This window comes from Eriocheir sinensis, chromosome 36 (assembly GCF_024679095.1).
Source record: "Eriocheir sinensis breed Jianghai 21 chromosome 36, ASM2467909v1, whole genome shotgun sequence".
In the NCBI taxonomy this organism is placed as follows: domain Eukaryota; kingdom Metazoa; phylum Arthropoda; class Malacostraca; order Decapoda; family Varunidae; genus Eriocheir; species Eriocheir sinensis.
In genome coordinates, this window is record NC_066544.1 from 8,352,249 (window position 1) to 8,374,666 (window position 22,418).

The following is a 22,418-nucleotide window of genomic DNA, read 5'->3' on the forward strand; positions in this document are numbered from 1 at the left end:
TTATTATTATTATTATTATTATTATTATTATTATTATTTTAATTATTATTACAAAATACAGACCCAAAATTGAATGTTTGAGATTTGAATATCATTTTTTATTTCCATTATTTTAAAAATACTATTTATGCAAAAAATAATAAAAGTTAGAAGTCTCCTAATACCTTGTGTGATTGCAGTTACATATTGAAATAAACACAAATAGACAAAGGAAAAATTTTCCATTTCAAAAGTAGATACCGTTTCCGCTATTACCAGTACTTTTGAAGAAATAACGGTACAGGTAACTCTCGATTTACGCGAGTTTGGTTTACACGTTTTTTAAATAACGCGGGGCCCAAAATCCAAATAAATATTTAATTTACAGTTTTTTTTCACTTATACACGATACTTTATGGAGTGGCCACCAGATGTCTCATGCAACTGGACTCACACGGCGCCGCGGCCACACAGCTGAGCTCAGTTCTTCCCGCGCGCCACTTGAACAGCAATACAGTACCCACGCTGCCACGCTATTCAACAATAGGGGTGGGCAGGAACCGGTACCAGTACCGGTACTAACGGTACCAGCTATACAGTACGGTACCGGTACCAGACTGCTCAGTACCGATACCAATACTAGTCAGTCGCTCATGGTGTCCCTCGATCATTTCTTCCTCACACGAGTGAGGCTGAGACCAAGTGCCTGAGTGGATATCTCGGTGATATGGATATTCTCTCTCTCTCTCTCTCTCTCTCTCTCTCTCTCTCTCTCTCTCTCTCTCTCTCTCTCCACTGAATGAAGTGAATATCTATTTTTCGATAGAAACCTACCTCTTGTTTGATTTACATTGTTTTTGATTTACGCGACCTCTTCAAGGACACAATACTCGCGTAAATCGAGAGTTACCTGTATTACCAGTACCATGACTTATACCGGGAAGAGGCGTACCAGTTTTATTCCAGAAAACCAGTATCGGCAATACCGGTATTTCTATTGATACTGCACATCCCTATCATATACAGTGGTACCTCGTGATTCGAACGCCTTTCAATTTGAACAATTCCCAATTCGAACACATTTATCAAACAAATTTTGTCCTTCAATTCGAATGTGCATCGCAATTCGAACACAAACAAACGGCTGCAGATGAAGCCACCAGTGTAGTCAAGTTGGTGAATGTGATACCGCGGACTCCAGCCTCAGAAAACGCCAACCCACGACTGCCATTTTTTCCCCCACACTCCCTTGAAAAATAGCCCATTTGCGCGGTAAAAACGTGGACCTGGCAACGCTGGAAGCCACTCTTGTCAGTCACGCTTGCGCTCCCCTGCTTTGAACACCACTCTTTGTTGTTCTTGATATTTATTGCATATTTTCTTGAAATCAACCCTCATTATGGCTCCCAAGAAAGTGAAAAGTGACAGTGCAAGTGGTGGTAGGAAGCTTAAGCACTAAAGTATGAAAATGAAGAAGGAAATAATACAAAATCAGAGAAACTACCAGCATACCTTTCATCATCACTATCATCATCAGCACTCTCCATATCCGTCCGTTTTTCCTTCCTTTGTGTTCCAATTCCTCTTCTCCGGTGTATTTCACTCCAAATCATCTTCCCTCCCACTCATCTTACGACCAGGTCAATAATAGGAGATGAGTACCACAGTGAACATCACCCAGGCCCTTTGTAAACACTATCCTAGGCCCCGTTGGAAAGTGCCGATCAGCTGATCAGTGGGGAGCTCGCCAACCATACGTCCTTTCTCCATAGTGCCCCACAAAATGCATTTACATGTGTTGGCAATATGTAGTTGACAATATATATCTGGTTGACAATATTTGAGTGATCTGGCCACAGGGCACAACATAAACCCATAAAAATGTAAAAAAAAATATGAGGATTTTGGGGCCTGGAATGGATTTTTTTTTCTACATTAAATTTCAATGGGATAAAATGCTTCCTAATTCGAACATTCTCAATTCGAGCAGCCCAAATGAACCAATTAATTTCGAATCACGAGGTACCACTGTAGTTCTATCAGATGTGGGCAACGAGCATGACGCCGGCGCCAGAGCGAGAAGCTATCTGTAATTTGAAGGGCGCACACACCTACTATGCATTTCAAGCCCCGTGTAATACTGGTTTTTTGCAATAGCGTCTGAACCAGGTTACTGATTGACATGGGACTAAAGCACAATGTGTATTAGACACCGGCGTAATTAGGAAAAATATAACCAAGTGTGTACTCCGCTCCATTAGGGTAGTTGTCTTAGAGACATGCCATCAAAATCTTATCGAAGGTAGGGTCAGCAAAATAGCAAATGGCAACTGAAGCACTGAGGTTTAGGCGAGGTGTAGGGCCATGGCGTCAGGCCGTGACGTCAGGCGCCACACCCCCATTCACTGGCAAGAAAGATTTCCTTCAAAATAGTAGGAGTCGTACTCAACTGACACTGCCAAGTATGGTCAACATAATGCGCCACTGCCCAAGAGGATGTCTTGTTCACCTTTTTCAAGAAGGAACACGACAAAATCATTTGACAATCGGGGGGGGTATAGGTGTATCCCCCACATATAATTTAATCGTGGAATGTACTTCAACGTGGTTAAGATATTGAAATAAAAATACTTTCATTCTGAACATTGTGTATATATATATATATATATATATATATATATATATATATATATATATATATATATATATATATATATATATATATATATATATATATATATATATATATATATATATATATATATATATATATATATATATATATATATATATATATATATATAGATATATATATATATATATATATATATATATATATATATATATATATATATATATATATATATATATATATATATAGATATATATATATATATATATATATATATATATATATATATATATATATATATATATATATATATATTTATTTATTTATTTATACACGTATATCATAAATATGTATTATAAAGTATTACTACGCTAAGCTTAAAAATAATAACTCACTATATCACGGTAACAGCCTCAACTAAAGTCTAATATGTATTCAGTACTACATAATCACTGTTCAATATATTAAACTCCACCCCCGAATAATTTATTTGTTTTACACCGTCAAGTAGCAAGTGAATGGGGCAAACTGACCTGGATCACCTGACGTCACGTCATGGCTCACACCTCGCCTCGCTCCTCAGTGCTTCAGTTGCCATTTGCTATTTTGCTGACCCTACCTTCGATAAGATTTTGATGGCATGTCTCTAAGACAACTACCCTAATGGAGCGGAGTACACACTTGGTTATATTTTTCCTAATTACGCCGGTGTCTAATACACATTGTGCTTTAGTCCCATGTCAATCAGTTACCTGGTTCAGACGCTATTGCAAAAAACCAGTATTACACGGGGCTTGAAATGCATAGTAGGTCTCTGTCGATGCTAAGTTACTAACTGGCACCTCCTTTGTCCCTTACACCACTCCGTGCTAAAAATAGTCTACAGTTCCTGCCTACACATCATGGAGTCTGCAGAGCAATTATGTTCCCTCAGCTGATCTGTTTTGACGGTCTTCCTTTAGTTTCTGCTCGTTGTGTGTGTGCTGAGTGTAGTCTTGACACCTCCACTTATATACGTGATGTTCTAGATGAACCAATATCTTGTTCACAGAAGTGTTCTGAGGAGTGGGAAGTGGAAGTTGGATTTTTGGGGGAATCATGGAATTCCAGCGAAACGGTCTGTCCAAATAATAATCTGATTTCACAGTTGAGTTATACGGATGATTTTCTACAACTTTTACTCAATGAGATTCATTTCAGAATGAAAAAACTACAAAAATTATTTTTCGAATTTCACTGCAAGTTTGGCTCTCTGTAGGCAGTAAATTTCCAGGTCAAAGATTATAAACTATATTTTTCAGACTCCATCGTGATAAAATGAGCAACTTTTCTTGAATAAATTTTCCTGTACGTCTCACCAGTAAAAAGTTGGAATTTGGGGGAAATCATGGAATTTCAGCCAAATGGTCTGTCCAAATCATAATCTGATTTTACAGTTGAGTTATACGGATGATTTTCTACAACTTTTATTCAATGAGATTCATTCCAGAATGAAAAAAACAACAAAAATTTACCAAAATTAATTTTCAAATTTTACTGCAACTTTGGCTCTCTGTAGGCAGTAAATTTCTGGGTCAATGATTATAAACTACATTTTTTCAGACTCCAACATGATAAAATGAGCAACTTTTTTTTCAATAAATTTTCCTGTACATCACACCAATAAAAAATTGGAATTTGGGGGGAATCATGGAATTCCAGCCAAACAGTCTGTCCACATCATAATCTGATTTCACAGTTAAGTTGTACGGATGATTTTCTACAACTTTTATTCAATGAGATTCATTCCAGAATGAAAAAACTACAAAAATTTACCAAAATTATTTTTCGAGTTTTATCATAAATTTGGCTCTCTGTAGGCAGTAAATTTCCAGGTAAAAGATTATAAACTATATTTTTCAGAATCCATCGTGATAAAATGAGCAACTTTTCTTCAATAAATTTTCCTGTACGCTGCACCAGTAAAAAGTTGGATTTTGGGGGAATCATGGAATTCCAGCCAAACGCAACAACCTAGAAAGAATCGTATTTCACAGCAGGGTGCGCCAGAAAATTTTCCATAAAACTTTTATGACTTTTTCACAGTTTCAAAGTGTTTTCCGCCGACTTTTGCCTTATGGGGGGGTCTCCCGAGAAAAACTTTTGCAGTTAGATGGGGTTAAGGAGACCACAGTTGTAAGCTTGTTCACCAAGTTGATCAGTGAAGGAAAAGGAAAGACAAAACTGATGGTGAACTGGCTAAAAGAAAAAAAATCAAGTATGTGACAGCCTACTATGCAAAATTACGACTCATTAGTAAAAGTTGTTGGATTTTTACCAACTCAGACTCAACCTAAAATCATCAGACTCCTCAACTCTGACTTCAAAACTCCAAAAACTGAGGATGGAAGCAGTGGCCGAGTGGTTAGTGTGCGGGCACGGTGAGCCTGTGGACCTAAATTCAAGTCCCACTGATGCATGCTGACAATTTCAATCACTGCCGAGTGGCAGAAGATTACCCACATGCTGCCCAGATCAGCAACTGTTCAAATGATGCACTGTGGGGCAGCAAGGGCCAAGCAAGAATCTAACACCACTGCAGCCACTATGAATAAAATTAGCCTGAGGCTCTCACAGGTAGGGGTCATCCAAGAGGCCCCTAGAGAGAGCCTACCAGTGCTATAGGCAGCACAATAAAAAATAATTAAAAAAAGCTACTGCATGACATGCGATGAGAAGTTGTGACTGACCTGAGGGTCCGTGTAGTACCACTTGTCATCTCCAGGAGTCTGTGCAGGATGAGCCCCTGGGTCAGGCATGGGTCCCATCTGCCCTGGGGGCGTCACTCCTGGGTTGGAAGTGTTAGACCGCGGTCGGGGATCATCCTCTTCGACAAGTTTTGCCACCAAATCATCTGCAACACTTCGCATGTGCTCCAGCTTCTCCTCCTCCCCTTGGTGCTCCCTTCCCAGCCCAGGCACAGGTTCTGGATCATCAGAATTCTGTGCCTGTGCTGGAACTGGTCCCACTTCACCCTGGAAACCCTGGGCTGGTGCTACCTCCCTGCTGCTGCTCTCCTCCTCTGAAGCTACACCATTCATCATGGGTTCAGGGACAACAGCACTCTGCTCCATCTCATTAGGGCTGCCCCTGTTCTCTTCCCTGCCCTGTGATTCTTCATTGGTGGTTCCCTGTCAAAAAATGTATGCAGAGCTAATGATTATTACAGTTCAATGCTCACACTTCCTATTATAAATCTAGTGCACCTATTACTTGTCTACCCTTCACTGCTCTCCTTAACCCTTCCCTCCATGTTCCCCTTACATAGTTCCATATTTACAAAAACCTGTCTCAATACACTAAAACTCAACCCTCTCCACAAAGTTCTCATCTCCTAACCAGATCTTACAATGTCTTGATCTTCTTTCTTGGCTTTGTATAGCTTTACAAAACCAATGATCTGCCCTCTTGCTCCTTCAAAAGCCCTCATCCTACTCTCATCTTCATTTACATTTCCTCCTCTTACGCACTGTACTTTTTCAAACAGGCATGCCACCATGGGCACCACTATACCTCTCACATTAAATCTTGCACCTAAATCCCCTACTCTGGTTTCCATTTTTTTATACAACCATCCATGTATATACTGGAAAGTGGTGACATCACACACCAACACTAAAAATCTCATTTGGCTCCCTAAGCACCAAGGCTGTGGACTCAGATATAACTTTGCAGAAACCAGAAACAAGGAGATCAAGTAACTACATAAACAACTGCTAAAAACTAACTCATGTCTGTTGAAAGCTACAAAGACTGTAAAAAGCAAGAATAAAAAAATAAATAATATAAAATAATAACATCAGCATGGATCTCTTCACATTAACAAAACAAAATTCTAATATGACAAACTATGAAAAATCATATTTCATGAATATATGAGACTATGAAATTGATATATTAACAGAACTGGGATGCATGAGAGTAAAATAACCTACATATATCTTAAAGAAATGCACCTCAGTAGGTATTGAATCAACAGATGGATGATGGGACTGGACAGGGTCCATGCCATTCATGGGGGACAGCCCGGGATGAGGATCCTCCTCTAGCCCATTCTTCTGTGCCTTATCATCTCCTGCCTCACAGTCCTCCTGGCTCTTGCCACCCTCAGCTTTGTCAGTTCCAGAGCTTTCAGGCGGCAGTGTGCCTTTGTCGGGGCTGGAGGACTTCTGTCTGGGTCTGCCGGGGCCACAGCCACGTCCCTCAGCTGTGGGCTCCTCCTCGTCAGACCATCCCGGGCCATGGAAGGCGCCTGAGGCATCAAAGCTTCCACCCTTCTCATCAGGGTTCTCAGTTGACCGAACAATATACCTGGGAAGAGAACTTAATAAATCACACACATAACGGTGACATAACATTGTCTCCCAGCAGTGAGAGCAAGTGCACTAACAATGTTCCACCTTCAAATAAAATACAGCAAATCTCTGTGGCTCAAGGCTTTTGAGAAGTCATATGTAACAATCATATCATAATTTTCTCATGAATATTCTGCAAGAGAAACAATGACGATAACCAAGCAGTCTTAACTAATATGAGTATTCTACTGAATTTCCTGCATTTAAAAATGCTAACAACTTTTTTGTCATCGCTCACCATTCAGGTAAATTGTCTTCATCCCAGGACTTGCGGAAATGCCCATCTTTTTCTTCCCACGGCTGGCGCATGCCCCGAGCTGAGGCAGGCATCCCTCGAGTGCTGCCTCTCCCCACACCCTCCTCCCATTCACCTTCCAGTCCATTCTCTCGCTCGCGCCAACCACGAGGACCTGCAGAAATGACATACAATTTAGACTTCAGCGTGACAAGAAAGAACGTAACACTAGTGCAGCAAGTTATGAACATTACTTATACCTTTGTTCACAATTTCAGAACACTGGGTTTGGGAGAGGAAAAATATTTACAAAAGCATATATATATTTGCAAATGAAAATACATACAGACTTATAAGAATATATAATTACTTTAATGAAAAGAGAACAAACCAACAATCAAACTTACCCCACTTTTCACCCCGGTTGCCCCCAACTCCCCTCCAGCGTTCACTATCATCGGTTTCGCCACCCCGGGACCTCCAGTTTTCTATGGAGGCCCGCCCTTGCTCCTTCCGTGGTGACACTGCCCCATTGCGGTCCTCAGGCACAACGCCAACACTGGGCACTGTGCCAGCAGGAGCACGCTCGTTCCAAAGCCTCTGCTCGTGTACACTCTGCGACCTCTCGTACGGTTTACCTCTGAGAATGGGCAACATTTACTCATAAGTGATTTTGATTTTTTTCTTTTTCGACATGTTAAAAAAATTTCACTGACAAATTTCTCCCTTCTATATGAATGTACTGACAGTATGACATCCCTCATAGTAAAAGAAAAATATATTCCCCTATACTCTGAAACACAGTTGGCAAATCAAAATTCTACTTAATTCTTAAAAATTTGATGATTAAACTTCCCTACTGCCTCTGGATGAACAAGACTCATCCACATGGATAGTCAACATTACTTTGATTTACAACAGAGGAATTGGACAGCATAATTTAATGAGGGCACAGTGACTGTGGAAGCAAAGTGGTTGTTATCACTAGCTGATAAGACATCACAAGAAGATAGAAAAGAAAGTATTTGGTGTAGAGGTCAAGTTCAGAAGTTTAAGGATTCAAGAAAGGTAATGAATCTAATCAGGTCTAGATATCACTGAGGATAACTGAATTATCACCAAATATTAAACAATACTCTTATGATACCTAATGCCAATGCCAGGTGGTCCTCCTTCTTTCGGGCCCCGTGGTTCCACCTCTTCGTCGTAGCTGAGCCCACGCGTGTAATAAGAACCAGTTCCTCGGCCGCGCCCCCGTCCCCGATCCACACTGCCTCCCCTGCCTCTCCCCACCCCATTGACAGGAGCGCGCCCAGCTTGACGAAGCACGACGTCACTGTTTACCCCTCTCTGCCACATACGCTGAAAGAAAGGTCATTCCTCATAAGCAAGATGCTAGCATACATTCACTGCCATGAAATTTTTGAAAATTCTTATACCCTTCTATCCTTTTACGATGACTATACTACCTCGGAAAACTTTCCTCTATTCCCTCTCCACTTGCATGGGCCAAACTTTTCCCACACTTCATTTCCTATCTGTCAACTATATGCACCCCACAAACATTCCTATGTACATGCGTATATTTTCCTGATGCCAATCAAGCATTTGGGGCTATTCCAAAACACTGACCACTAGACAGTGCAAGTCCTTTCACTGTGAATGTACATAAATCCTCCCCTAATGTCAAAATCCAAGACCTGAACAATGTCATCTCTATCATATCTATGTAAGTACTTAGCATTTTGAACTGGAATAAGGTGTGTACAGTAATCCCTCGCCATATCGCGGTCTCGCTGTATCGCGGATTTTTAAATTGTAAATATTTAGTTTCAAATCGCGGATTTTTCGCTATATCACGGGATTTTGCGGTATAGAGGTATTTTAATATATTTATTATTTTACTTATTTTGCAGTAAGAGAAGCATTTTCTACCCTAAAAAATTGTAAACAATAAGAAAAAAAAATATTAGAGGACCCAGACAGGATGAGGCAATGACTACTTTTGAACAAGACTTAAGTCCTAAACTTGCTCAACATGATTACTCCAAGCTTATCTAGTTTCGTGGAACTCTTTGCGGTACTGGAATAAACACGTGGAGAGCTACTGAACCGAACAGCTGATACGCTCTTCTTCTTCTTGTGACCACAACTTACCGACCACACGAGTAACCGACATGTTGGTGACTGAGTTTCTGACTAGAATTTCGATGAGTTTCCCGCGAAATGTAGCCAACTTTGAATCTCTTGAGAAATTAGTGGTTGGGTGACCGTGTTCACACGGGCTGAGGCGAGATTCACAGAGATATGCGTCCTTAAATAAATAATATATATAAAATATAATATATAATATATAAATAATAAAAAATAAAAGGTCGCTACTTCGCAGATTTTCGCCTATCGCGGGGGGTTCTGGAACCTAACCCCCGCGACAAACGAGGGATTACTGTTTATGTCCAAAATAAAGTTGTTCTTTACAAGAGCAATGAAACTTCTAATAGATTCCAATCTTTACATACAAATACATTTAAATTAATTTTTCTACAGAGGTTTAAACTGAATAGCTAACAATTTCCAAACATGAAGAGACACATGACATATATGAATGGCACAAAAAGATAAACTTCTACATCAAAGGTATACATCTTTATATATTAATATTTGATATAAAAAAATCTTGTAAATTTCATCGGTTGAAAGTTTTGGGAATTGTGGCTTAAGAAGAGCAAATATAACTTTATGCATTATACTCTTCATAATTCAGCATCTTCTGGTGTCCTATGGTGACAACTTGATTGACCTTTCAGGTGTTCTGTTTAGGTGTCTTTGGGGATTTCCTTTCACAAGACAACTAAGTGGACACAAAGCCCAAATGTGATGAGTATAGCCTCTGCTCTTACAGCACTTTAGTCATGAGGTCAACACTAAACACAATTTGCCTTCCTTCCTTTTGTAGTCCAGTGGCTAATGCCTCCATGCCCCTGCTGGTACAAGTTTGCCTGTCATCAACAATTTTAGAACAAGTATTTCCGAATGTCCTAATTTCTGTTTGTGAATGTTTCTCTCCTTTCAATCTCTTCCTTGGCACTCACTATGCTTGAATTGCATCCATTTTTAGACATTCCAAGTTATTTGTGTTCTACGTAATAAAGATAAGACCCAGCAATACCTGCAGAATGAAATAGAACTGTCAAAACTGCTATGGAAGGAAAATACAAATTTTCATCGAATTAGTGGTTGTCAGTACATTGTCCTTTTCTGGTAAACTTTACAACTGTTTCTTAATCTTATCCTTGGTTGAAGGTATAAAATAATTATGTTGGTTCTTTATATGTCCAAGTTTATGCAGCTATATTACAACTGAAAGCTTTTAACTTGCATCCAAAACCTGAGTGTACAAAGACATTAGTCCACAATATAATTTTACTTCATGAACTCTGGGTAACATCATGCAGCCTTCCTGGGGTCAATTTTGAAATTGGATATACAGTACTCTCATTTATCCGTACTGAATCGGCCAATGACCTTGATGATAAATTAAAAATACGGATAATACCAGAGTAATTTTTTCTAACCTCTTAAGATGCAGATTGAATGTCTTGGCAGCAGCAGTTTGTACATCCTACCTATCCAGATTCTTTTTTATTTGGGCTTGGCCATAACCTTCCTCCATGTATGACATCCAGCCATTGCAGTGATGTCACACAGGAAAAGAAGGAAAGTGGCAGAACCCCAGATATGCGTAGCATTGACAAGTTTTGCAAAATCTACCCGTCATAGACTGAATATGGAATATTAGAATTAGATCATCATTTGGCTTATCTGATGCTCAGATGATGAGTGGCCATGACATTATCACTCCCATAGCCTTCCTTTGCTTCTTCCTGCAATAACTTGATTTCCTGTAGTGGAGTACACGTCTGAAGGAAGTGTAGGGGAAAAGTCTATTTTGGAGCAGCAGACAGCCTGCCAATCAGGTAGCGTAAGCCTGTGACATTGCCACTTGATCAAAATGCATCTATAACTGCGGTAAGCTCTACACTTCCAAGATCTGTCTCACAATCCAACCATTGTCTATTTTCATCAAAATTTCCTGCTTCTTCTCCAGGAGGAACTTCCTGGAGAACTTGAAAACGTTGTGGATGAGGGCACGGTGAAAACAAAACACAACTGCAGCTCTGCACGATAGTTATATACCGTATGAAGAACAAACTCCCCAGCAGGACCACCGTGCACTGCAAACCACACTACACTCCTGCCCAAGGCACTGGTTGCAAGGAGTCAGAGCAATTCTCAGCATCAGCACAAATTTCAAACATAACCTGTACGTTATGCTTGTTTTGTGAGTTTTGTGTTGTTTTCCCCACTTAACCACAAGTATGTGAATACTGTGATAGTTGTGCACATTTTAGTCTTTATAGATTATTTCCCCAACTTAACCATACCATAAAAGGTTATGGTATTTGGTTTGCAGACTGGAGCTGACATGTGTATAATGTTCATTTTGAATCATGCCAATAGATACCTGAACTTTTACTGTAACATTTTTTAATAAGGAACTGTATATTTCCTGCATGTACAGTTATAGACACCATATGATAATTCATTGAGTGTTTAGCTTTGACCAAAAGGAAAAGTTACCATAAAGTCTTATATACAGAGCAATGAAGCTTTCCTCTTCCCTGAGTTGCAATGAATCAATGACACTGACCTCCTGTCTAATCTCTTCCCCAAAGACCCTCAGATCTTACCTGTTCTTCCTCGTTCATGGGTATGAATGCCAGTGGTTCTTGAGCCTTGTCGACATACAGCGAGCCAAGCGCCTGCATTCCATCTGGTGGACTTTGATGCTTATTGAAGAGTGCCAACATCTCTTCCCGACCATAACGATGTTCTGCCCTCTGCTAGCAGGACAATGTCTTACCACATGAGCCTAGTGGCAACTTTCTAGGTACAATTGTAACTACAAGAAACCCATCACATAATGAGCATATCCTATTTTGCTTCTCTGCACAGAGCTTTCTCAGATTAAGTTAATAACACAAAGAAATTTTTTTGCTGTTTCGATATAATTCAATTTGACATTTACTTTGTGTGTCTGAGAAAATGGAAACATATTTAGATTCAGTAAATCATTACAGTGACATGCCTGCCAATGGTAACATTTACAATATAAGTTCCCAATTAATAGCAGGACAACCCTCACGCATTCTTTGTGCATGGAGAAACGGGATAAAACCCTTAAACACATGGACTTGTCCTAGATGGGTTGAAGGTAACAAGCGAGTATCTGCCACAGACTATGGGAGGCAATTCTAATACAGTTTCCAATTAAATTGATATGAATCAAATAGTGTTTTCTCAAAACACATGCTGAAGTCCTTCAAAGTTTGCATATCAAGCAGTTTTCTTAAAGGCTGCTTAAAATCTATTAATATACCAATCACTTTCTTATTCCTACTGGTCTTGCTAAAAAAATCCACATGTGGTAAATGCCATGGCTTATCCAAGCATTAATGTGAGGTAAAATCCATGGAAACATGTCCAGGGTAAAAACTAGTGTACAAGGACTCAAGCCACTCCACTCACCACTCACAGATGGCCCATGACAACCAGAACACACTACTCAACCACCTATCTGAATCTAAGCCACTACCAAAGTTGGAATAGCCTAATGCACCTCATTCTCTTCAAGCTTCCAGATGAACAAGGGGACCCACACTGACCTTCATCTTGTTGACGCCTGGGCTGGGGGGTGGAGAGGATACACTACCGCCGTGGGACAAGACTCGCAGCCACTCGGGGCCAAATTTCAAAGCCGTTTCTGACATTATTTCACTTCAAACCACTGGAGAATTAACCGCTTGCTGTGCAGCTGAAAAATAAAAGTTCACATTACGCACTAGAAGTGGACTATACAAAACAGAATAAATCTCATTATCATTACATGCTTCATACTAAGCAAGTACCACCTCCATCCACATGTAGGAGCTTGTACAGTGCCCAAAACTGTGATTTTCTCAGACAGACAAAATTTGCACAATACAAATCCTAAGGAAAATTATATCCAGCCCGAGAGACATCTGATTTTTTTTTTTTTTTTTTTCCTAACCCTACAGCTGAGCAGAGGTCACACCAATCTTGGCAAAGAAATATGAGATTTCAGCCATACCTGCACTCCAAGCTCAAACAAGGAGGGTACTGGCTATCAATCATGAGTCAGATAACCCTTCCCGACTAGACCTAGTATTTACAAAAACCGACACTGAAATCCATGACCTATGCTTCCTACCACCCATCGGCTTGAGTAAACATGCAGTTTTAACTTTTACCCTCACAACAGACCACAAAGTAAATGAACCTGATGGAAATGAATGGAAGCTGAACTATCACAAAGCTGACATACCTAAATTGCGGGAGGAATTTGCCAAGACCGACTGGGCGAGCCTGTTTGCTGCCGAGCCAGTGAGTGAAAAATGGGAGATTTTTATGAAACACTACGCCAAGACTGTTCAGGCTTGTGTCCCACACTATAAAAGAAGCCAAGGAACCACCAGGCCCAAATGGATGACCAGAAGGTTACAGGCACTTATAGCCAAGAAGGAAGAAGCATGGCAGCAATACAGAACAAGGAGGACCGACACCCACAGAGAACAGTACATCAGACACAGAAACATAGTGACGAGAGAGGTGAGGACAGCCAAGTGGAACTACGAGAGACAGGTGGCTCTAGATTCTACAGAGAACCCAAAGCACTTCTGGGCCTATGTTCGTTCTAAGACTGGAACCAAAGAAAACTTACAGCACTAAAGGATGACACCGGAAACTAACAGAAAGCGACAAAGAAACAGCGCAAGTCATGAACCGAGCCTTCAATACAGTGTTTATTAGGAGAACATGGGTATTCCTATACCACCCCAGATAATGTGCACCAGGGCCCCAAGATATCTACTGTATCTCTGACTAGAGGGAATTAAAGTCAAGGCTGTCAGCACTCAATGCCTCCAAAGCCCCAGGTCCTGACGGAATTTCCCCTTGTGCTGAAGGAATGTGCCGACATTTTATGTGACCCCTCCTTGACATCTTTAGATCATCCTTGAGCACTGGGAAGTCCCGAGGATTGGAGAAAGGCCAACATCTCTCCTATCTACAAAAAGGATCAAGACTGACCCACAATTACCGCCTGTGTCCCTTACAAGTGTTGTGTCCAAGGTCTTAGAAGGGTGATCCGTGAGGGTTTAGTACACTATTTGGCCACTCACGACCTTATAACGGACAGCCAACACGGCTTCCGGAAAATAGAAGCTGCCTCACCAACCTCCTCTGCTACGCCGACGACCTCGTCAATGCTGTGGCAAGAGGAGACTGTGTCGAGGTCAAATACCTGGACTGCGAGAATGCATTTGACAGAGTTCCCCCTGAGAGACGTGTCAATAAACTTACGGCAATGGGTGTCTATGTGCTTCTCCTGAAATGGATCAAGAGCTTCCTGTCAGGACGGTACCACAGGGTCACTATCAGGACCTCCCACTCTGAATGGCTTCCTGTGCACGCGTTCCCCCCAAGGGACAGTTCTGGGCCCAGTGCTGTTCATCGGTACATCAATGACCTGACCAGTCATCTGAATCCAGCGTGAGCCTCTTTGCTGATGACGCCAAGATATACCGCACCATCCAGACACCTGAGGACCTTGCAATTCTGCAGAGGGACATGTACGGCTGGATGATTGGAAAGTGGCTGTTAACTTTAACTCCGAGAAATGCAAAACAATGCACTCAATCCTCAACAACACTACCAGCTCGGCAACAAGACCCTTCAAAAGTCATCCAAAGAAAAAGATCTGAGTCACAATTTCCAACGACCTCAAACCAGCCACTCACATAGCCACTATCATCAACAGGAACATTGTGGTTCTCAGCAGAAAGATCCTCCTCCCACTCTACCTAGCCCTGGTCCGCCCGATCTTGATTCTGGGCGCCCAAGTGTGGTCCCCACACCAGATAGGAGACATTCAGACCCTAGAAAAGGTGCAGAGGAGGGCGACAAAGCTGGTCCCGGAATTGTCCCACCTTCCATATGAAGAAAGGTGCAGCCAACTCGGTATCCAGACACTCAAGGACAGAAGAACGCGGGGGGACATGATAGAGATCTATAAGCTCCTGCACGGCTTTGAAGATGTCCCCTACACCAAATTCTTCCACCTTAACACCAATAACCTCAGGGGACACAGCCTTAAATTAGTGAGACCCGACCACTGGACAACCACCACCAAGGGAAATTGGTTTGCGATTAGAACCATCGACCACTGGGCTCCCTGAGCCGTGGTAACAGCCCCACGATAGCCACTTTTAAAGCACGATATGACAGACACATAAACAGACCCTAACACTGGCTGACTTGACATAGAGGTGGGGATCACTACAAGAAGTTCTCTTCTTATTTCCCCACTACCATTTCATAGGTAAGCATTTCATAGGTAAGCAAATACAAGATCAGATCATGTTACATGATATTCCTTAATTCATCTATTTAAATTTCATATATTATTCTGGTAATGTAAGTTGTCTCAATAGACCTTTAGTGGCTTAGTGGGTGGCAACTTACATGGCCATTCCTGGAACTGCAAAGCAAACCAGTTTCAAACTGTGTTTCCATTTTCTGTGGTTTGGTATGCGGCTACCACAAGTTAGTGTAGGGAAAGATGAGAGTCCCACCCAGCCACAAAACTATAATCTATTGTCATTGTGTTTTACTTTCATATTTATGGTAACAAACCATATTTTGTGCAGTCATGTTAAGTAAATAGCCAGATTAGTCATGATGAGATATTTCAACTAAAATAATTCAGTCATGACTGTATCAATATTCTATTGTCATGAATATTAGATTAACTTTCTTCAGTATATAATAAGTAAATTTGACTCTGTAAGCTGGGCCACTTTTTATCTCCACACTTCTGTAGCAGCTAATGCAAACAATACACAACTTTGCTGAAAAAAAAATTCTAAGAGGTGTAAATAATTTAACTTTTCATGTCTGCAACAATCACTTTATCGGAGTGGCAAGTATTACATTAAAACATTATCGTGCTGTAAAGTAAAGTAAAATGAACCATTGACAACTATCAGGCAAAAGAATAGACAAGGTCTTATGGAAACCACTTGTTCGTATTCGCATCATCCAGAAGCGCTTACAGCCAATAGTCAAGGAAACGATAATGCTGGTTCAGGTTAACCATTTCTGCTCCATCAGTAGAGGCTTCCTTCATCTGCCTCCTTTTAAGGAAGACTGCACTGAGAAGTAAAAATATTAAGTGGTGATCCCTTCAGTACAAGGCAGAATTACAGACATACAATCAAGCAGTTTTTCTGTCTAATGTACAGCCCAGGCACCCCCATAGTGACTTCATTGTGAAAGCACGGAGGCTAGGGAGGTAAATACTCATAAGGGTGTCTTTTTTTTTCCAGACTAGTGGTCACCAATCTATAGCCATTAAGGTGGTAAGTCTAGGTCCCTCCCCCCCCAACAGCCAAAACAAATATGCGGGTTATGCACCTGATAGGTGCCCTGCACTTTATTTGTCCAGATCCAGATCTAACCATAACAAAGGTGTAATGCCATAATTTACTCTTTACTATACTCCAACACAAGGCTCGCCCATCAGGCTTAGTCAACGCACTACAAAGGGAGCCAGAAGGCAAAGCCTTTCCATTGTGGGTTAAGTTTGGTTTATATCAAAATGATTAGGATGAAGTGCTCCCCAATGAAGATTATGCATCCACCCCTTCATGTGAAAAGTAACAAAAAATAAAGTAAGTTCCACAAGAACATATTCAGTAACATTACACACTATTCACCATACCCGGGGCAGGCAACACTAGTAAGCCGAGCCACAGGTTGTTGGTCCATTGACAAAAGCCTCGCCAGCCCGGCCAAGACGACGGATATCCGCAGGCCTGCCCCGGGCTTCCCGCACAGGCCGCCACTGTAAACACTATCATATCTGGAGGCCTTGGACCCCACCACCTCCTGGGGTTATCACTTTTTCGCCCCTCGCGCCCCTGCCACCAACACTACTACACCGGGGGGCTACAAAATGGGCCTGGGGGCTGGGAACACGGACACCCTCGGGACGAACACCAAAATACAGGGCGCTGGTGTCTCCCCCTCCGGACACGTCTTCCTTTTGGCCATATTGTTCCTCGCCCCCGTCCCCCAGGGCAGCCCCGCACCGCCACCGCCACACCACCGGGCACCACCCTCGGCCAGCACCACCAGGCAATGGACCCACGGGGGAGGCAGGCGCGGAGGCTCCCGTCCAGACCCAAACATTTTCCCCTGGGCAGGTTACAGGACCAGCTGAGAACGTGTCGGAAATATTCCCTCTTAATTCCCAACACGCCCGCCGCGCCCCCCTCAGCGGCCCTCCACGACCTGCGGGGAGGCGTGGGGCGCGTTCTGGGACAGCTGTCAGAGGGTGTGGGTGGAAGCAGCGTCATATTACCAGCCAACACAGGACACTGGAGAGTAGGATCACACTGTGCTGAACAAAGATGGCCGAAGTTTGAGTGCGCATGCGCCGTCAGTCCCGTTCATGACGTAAATAAAGGAACATGTGACGGCTCCTTTGCGTTCCTCTCAGCTCTCCTCAGTCCCTCACTCCTCCTTTGTGTTACTGCCTCATCACGATCTTCATTCCTTGCTATATAGTCCAATACAAGCCTAAAGACCTTGCCTGTTGTTCTCCTTTTCTCTGTCTGGTGTTAGTTAGCACTGCTCAGCTCCTCTCAGCTCACTCCTCTGCCTTTGTTATTCCTCCTCCTCCCCATCTTCATTCATTACTATATAGTCCACTGCAGCACGAATACCTTTCTCAGTGTTCTCCATCTCTCTGATGTTAGTGTACTCCTTTCCTGCTCAGGCACATGCTCAAATATCATCTTTCTACCTTGACTTCTACAATACCTGGGAATGTTAATTAGCCGGCGAAAAATGTATCAAAACATCATTTTTTTACCCGAAGAACATATCGCAATCTCCAACTAATTAATACACTACAAGAGAAGGCAAAAGGAATAGGAGTACAATAAAAATCAGTGCACGCGGTCATCACATAAATAGGCGAATAGGTAACTTAGGGCTTTGTTATCTCCGTAGACCTAATGTGACTGTGAATGAAACGGAAAACACCACCAGTCCACCACACCAAAATCCTTCCTCCTGGCTGACGGAAATAGGAGCCACAGACATGAACTAGCACCCAGCGAGGAGGACACGTCACATGATGGCCTGCCTGCCCCCAGAAAAGGAAGAACGTTAACCCCTTACCAGGTCAACGGGGAGAAAATAATACTAGAAGTGAAATAGTCATGCATAGATTAGTTGGTTTCTTGTTATGGTCATCTTGTATCCGCCACAGTACCGTGTTATAGCTTTGGTGAAATAAGAAAGTTATTCATTCGACCCTTAAGTTTCTCCGCACACGGTTTCCAGGTACGGATTTCTGCTGTACCGCCGTGCCACGTTAGATAAAATTATGTCACCGTCATTTGACACGTATTATACCATAAGTTGACGTCTATTCCAGCTGCCAAGTCTCAAAATATAACAGTGAAACCCGTAAGAGAGTGATAAACATGCCCGCGAGGATATATAAATAGATAAAGAAAGAAATTAAGAAAACTATAAATATGTCAAATAAGGGAAGATGGGTGTATAGACTGTGTATGGTATATTGGATGCAAGTAATCACAGATGCCATAAAAAAGATATACCGGTATAAAAAAGTCAAATAGCCTTATGATAACCAGAAACTTATAAGCTGCATATTAAAAAAAAGTCGCAGAAGGGGGGGAGGTATGTGATAACTGTGTCAATCATAAGGTGTGAGTAACAACAACTGCTACGAAGGAAGGTGTTCAAGAAGTTCAACAACTGCTATGAAAACCAACGAGGAAATCCGTACCATAAAGATAACAACAAGACTCGAGCGATCTTATAAGAGTCTATATACGTATACTGCTTATGGAAGAAACTTGGTTCAATATAACAAGTGATAGAGATGACAACAAACTATACATTCATAATAGAAAGACAACGAATACACTATATTGTATACTTAAAATAACTACAGTATTAGAGAACACGTACGTTAATAGGCTATATACTAAAGGTAACTATAAAACATATACACCATTTAAGGATATATTGTAAACTAAAGCTATATAACTAAAGTTCCTATGCAACGAGAAAGCTACTATATATACCTACTACTTATTTAATGGAAAACTACATATAGGGCTACAGTATGCTAAATTTATGAACAAAAAAATATATATTCTAACTAAAGATAACTGGAGAACTATACTGTATACTTAAGTTATATAAATGAATAACTATACACCTTTCGTACTGAAGATAATTAGAAAACTATCCCCACTATATACGAAGTACCTCCCAAAGATAACTACAAAACTATGCTGTCTACGAAATATATAATTAGAAAACAACATACCTACGGAAGATAACTCGAAAACTATGCTGTAAGTAAACTGTGAGTAGGTAAACATGGGCGTGGGCTGAGTATAGGTATTACGTACGTGTCCGTCTGACCCACCGAGGCCGACGCCCCTCCCAAGGCTCACATAAGATCCGCTCCTCCTGCCGCTGCTCCAAGGCCACGGACACGGCAGACACGAGACACGCGATTCCTTGCCACGAGTCGACATAACCAGTGATCTAGTAGTGGTTGATGATGATGGTTTTAACGGCAAAAGAAGCAATTAAAGGTAAAAAATAAGCAATGAAAAGCCCGCTCCGCACTCCTTTTAGATGAAATAGAATAAGCTGGCCGGAAGAGAGGTGATGATGATGATGATGATGATGATGATGATGATGCACCTACAATATATATCGAGACTGGAAACACGAGGCACAAGACAGAAGTGAAGTGAAGGTATAGCTATACATGAAGGTACAAAGTCAAACTAAGTAAAACTGCTGACTAGCTTATATATTTTACAGGCCACGAGCCATGCGCATGTTTTTGGCCCACGCTGTCCCATCCTATTAACGAATTTACTTTATTATTTGATTTGTTTAATTACTGTACTACTCTATTTACTTACTTACTGACGGGATTACACATTTATTACTTACAAACAAAACAAACTACACCTCCCTTTTCCTTTGTTGTTTACTTGCAACAATAAACTATCAATCAATCAATCATAAATAGCTAAGCCACTAACATGGTAACGAGCATATCCTAGCAAACATGATAGCACTGCACGGAGATAATGGTGGCACAAGTAAATAAATCAATAGAGCCGTGAGGAAATAAACCAATTAACTGCATGGAGTGTGGGAAAGCCTTTAATGGTCGCGTGCTGTGTCGTGCCTTCCCCGCAGCTGTGAATGTCACCCCCACACGTTTATCTGTGTCTGTGGACGTGCTGGCTTATCGACTGATACGCCCGGTGCAGTTATCGCCCGTGGGTATTTAATTATAAGGTATTCCCTCATAACCCTGCACGCTCGAGAGCCTCAGGAAGAAGTCTCACACCCATTGTAGGTCTGCACGTTAAATTGGCATCGCGAGAGGTCATGCATGAGTGGCGGGGAGCCTTGGCGCGGCGCCCGGGGGAACACCAACCACGAATAGTAGCCACAGCCTCGGGGCCCCATGCAGCCTTGAAAGTGTGCGGCCTCGGCCCTCAGGGTTATCGTACATCACCTCAGTTTCTAGAGCGAAAAAAAAAAAAAAAAAACTTCCAGAACCTCCTTATCTTGCACGAACGATGTAATCACTGTTTATATGCAAGAACACAATTAGGGAACAATATCTTGTTTACATGTAGGTTGCTGGGATGTTTGCATTATAGACAGATAGATAGATGGATAGATAGATTGACAGATATATATATAGATAGACAGAATTTTGAGTAACCACCACCACCACCCACCACCACCACCACCAACAACAACAACAAGTACTATTAATACTACTTCAAATTCCGCCATTGCAATAGTAGACTAGCTAGTACTACTACCACAAACACAATTAAATCATTCACAATATCCAACCTTTCCATATATGTACATGATAGTCTCAGCTACAGGAAGCATCAAAAGCAGGACCAGTCAGCTAAACTGTCCATAAAGTCAGATTATATATTCAGCTTATGTGTGTGTGTGTGTGTGTGTGTGTGTGTGTGTGTGTGTGTAAGGGAGAGAGACAGACCTAGCTAAAGCTGAGAGAAAATATATATAAATACCACAACACGCTTCCCAAGAAAATAAAACAGCTATGTAATGGTAAAAAGAATGATCGATCTAAATTTGTATGCATTCCTCCCGTACCCACCAATAAGACTCCAGTGAAGTAATTGCGTCAGTGGTCCAAGATCCGTGTCCCACCTATCCGTGCCTTCAGTAATAGGGTACCGGTGATGACAGGAGCTTTCTCGTCGTGCCAAAATCGCTGACTACTACCGTTAGCCCCACATGGCAGAGAGACGCCACTCGTCGTCGGCTCGCATGACGCAAGCCGAAAAAGTCGGTCTGTCGGCACCCTCTTCATGGGCCGTCACCAGACAAAGGTCCATGGTCACTTCACGGAGGTACAAAATCTTTAACAACAACAACAACATGCTAGGTGGGGAAATAAAAAAATCAGCGCAGTCTCCCCATGAAATGTTCCGTTTCGGTTTTCTGTGGCTTGTTTGGCAAAACTTTACCTGTGTTCAAACCAGGAACTCCACACTGTGTACTTCAGACAACAGGTTTACTTTCTCCTCCCTCCAACTCTTCCCTCCATTACTGACTTGCGTTCTTTCTATGCGGAGTGGTGAGGGCCTGCCTGCTAAAGCGCCCCATGTTACCATTACCCGCCAAGCACAATACGTATAGTGACCCTCCTGATGCGGGAAACCAAAGTCAAATTATAACTTCTATGATTAGTCTTTGTATGAAACGACCCCTGAGATCTTCAATCAATCCTAAGTTCAGCGAGCAGCTACAGCGCGTATGCCCCCATTATAGATAGATAGATACAGATGATTTTCCATTTCCCCTTCCGACCATGCCACAAAGCTTCCAAACAAAGAGCAAATCGCAGCAATTGAAAGAACACAAATTATGAAATGGACTTTGAAACACTCCAGCTAAAAAAGTAGTT

The 22,418-nt window shown here is 41.7% G+C and overlaps 1 protein-coding gene across 6 annotated transcripts in view; it reads right to left on the reverse strand.

Moving 5' to 3' along the window:
* LOC127007696 (GRB10-interacting GYF protein 2-like) overlaps positions 1-17,976 on the reverse strand; it is a 33,644-nt gene extending 15,668 nt beyond the window's left edge. The window contains exons 1-8 of one of the 6 annotated variants that reach the window (XM_050878929.1): positions 17,745-17,976; positions 12,967-13,115; positions 11,992-12,144; positions 8,388-8,602; positions 7,648-7,880; positions 7,244-7,415; positions 6,607-6,961; positions 5,341-5,781 (exon numbers count right to left, since the gene is read on the reverse strand). In XM_050878929.1, the coding sequence (XP_050734886.1) occupies positions 5,341-5,781; positions 6,607-6,961; positions 7,244-7,415; positions 7,648-7,880; positions 8,388-8,602; positions 11,992-12,144; positions 12,967-13,071 (1,674 nt within the window). In that variant the 5' untranslated portion in view covers positions 13,072-13,115; positions 17,745-17,976. Of the gene's footprint in view, positions 1-5,340; positions 5,782-6,585; positions 6,962-7,243; positions 7,416-7,647; positions 7,881-8,387; positions 8,603-11,991; positions 12,145-12,966; positions 13,116-17,102; positions 17,516-17,744 lie in introns of those variants that run through there. The other 5 variants (XM_050878930.1, XM_050878926.1, XM_050878928.1 and 2 more) reach the window with 5 other exon arrangements.
* Between the last annotated feature and the right edge of the window lie 4,442 nt (positions 17,977-22,418).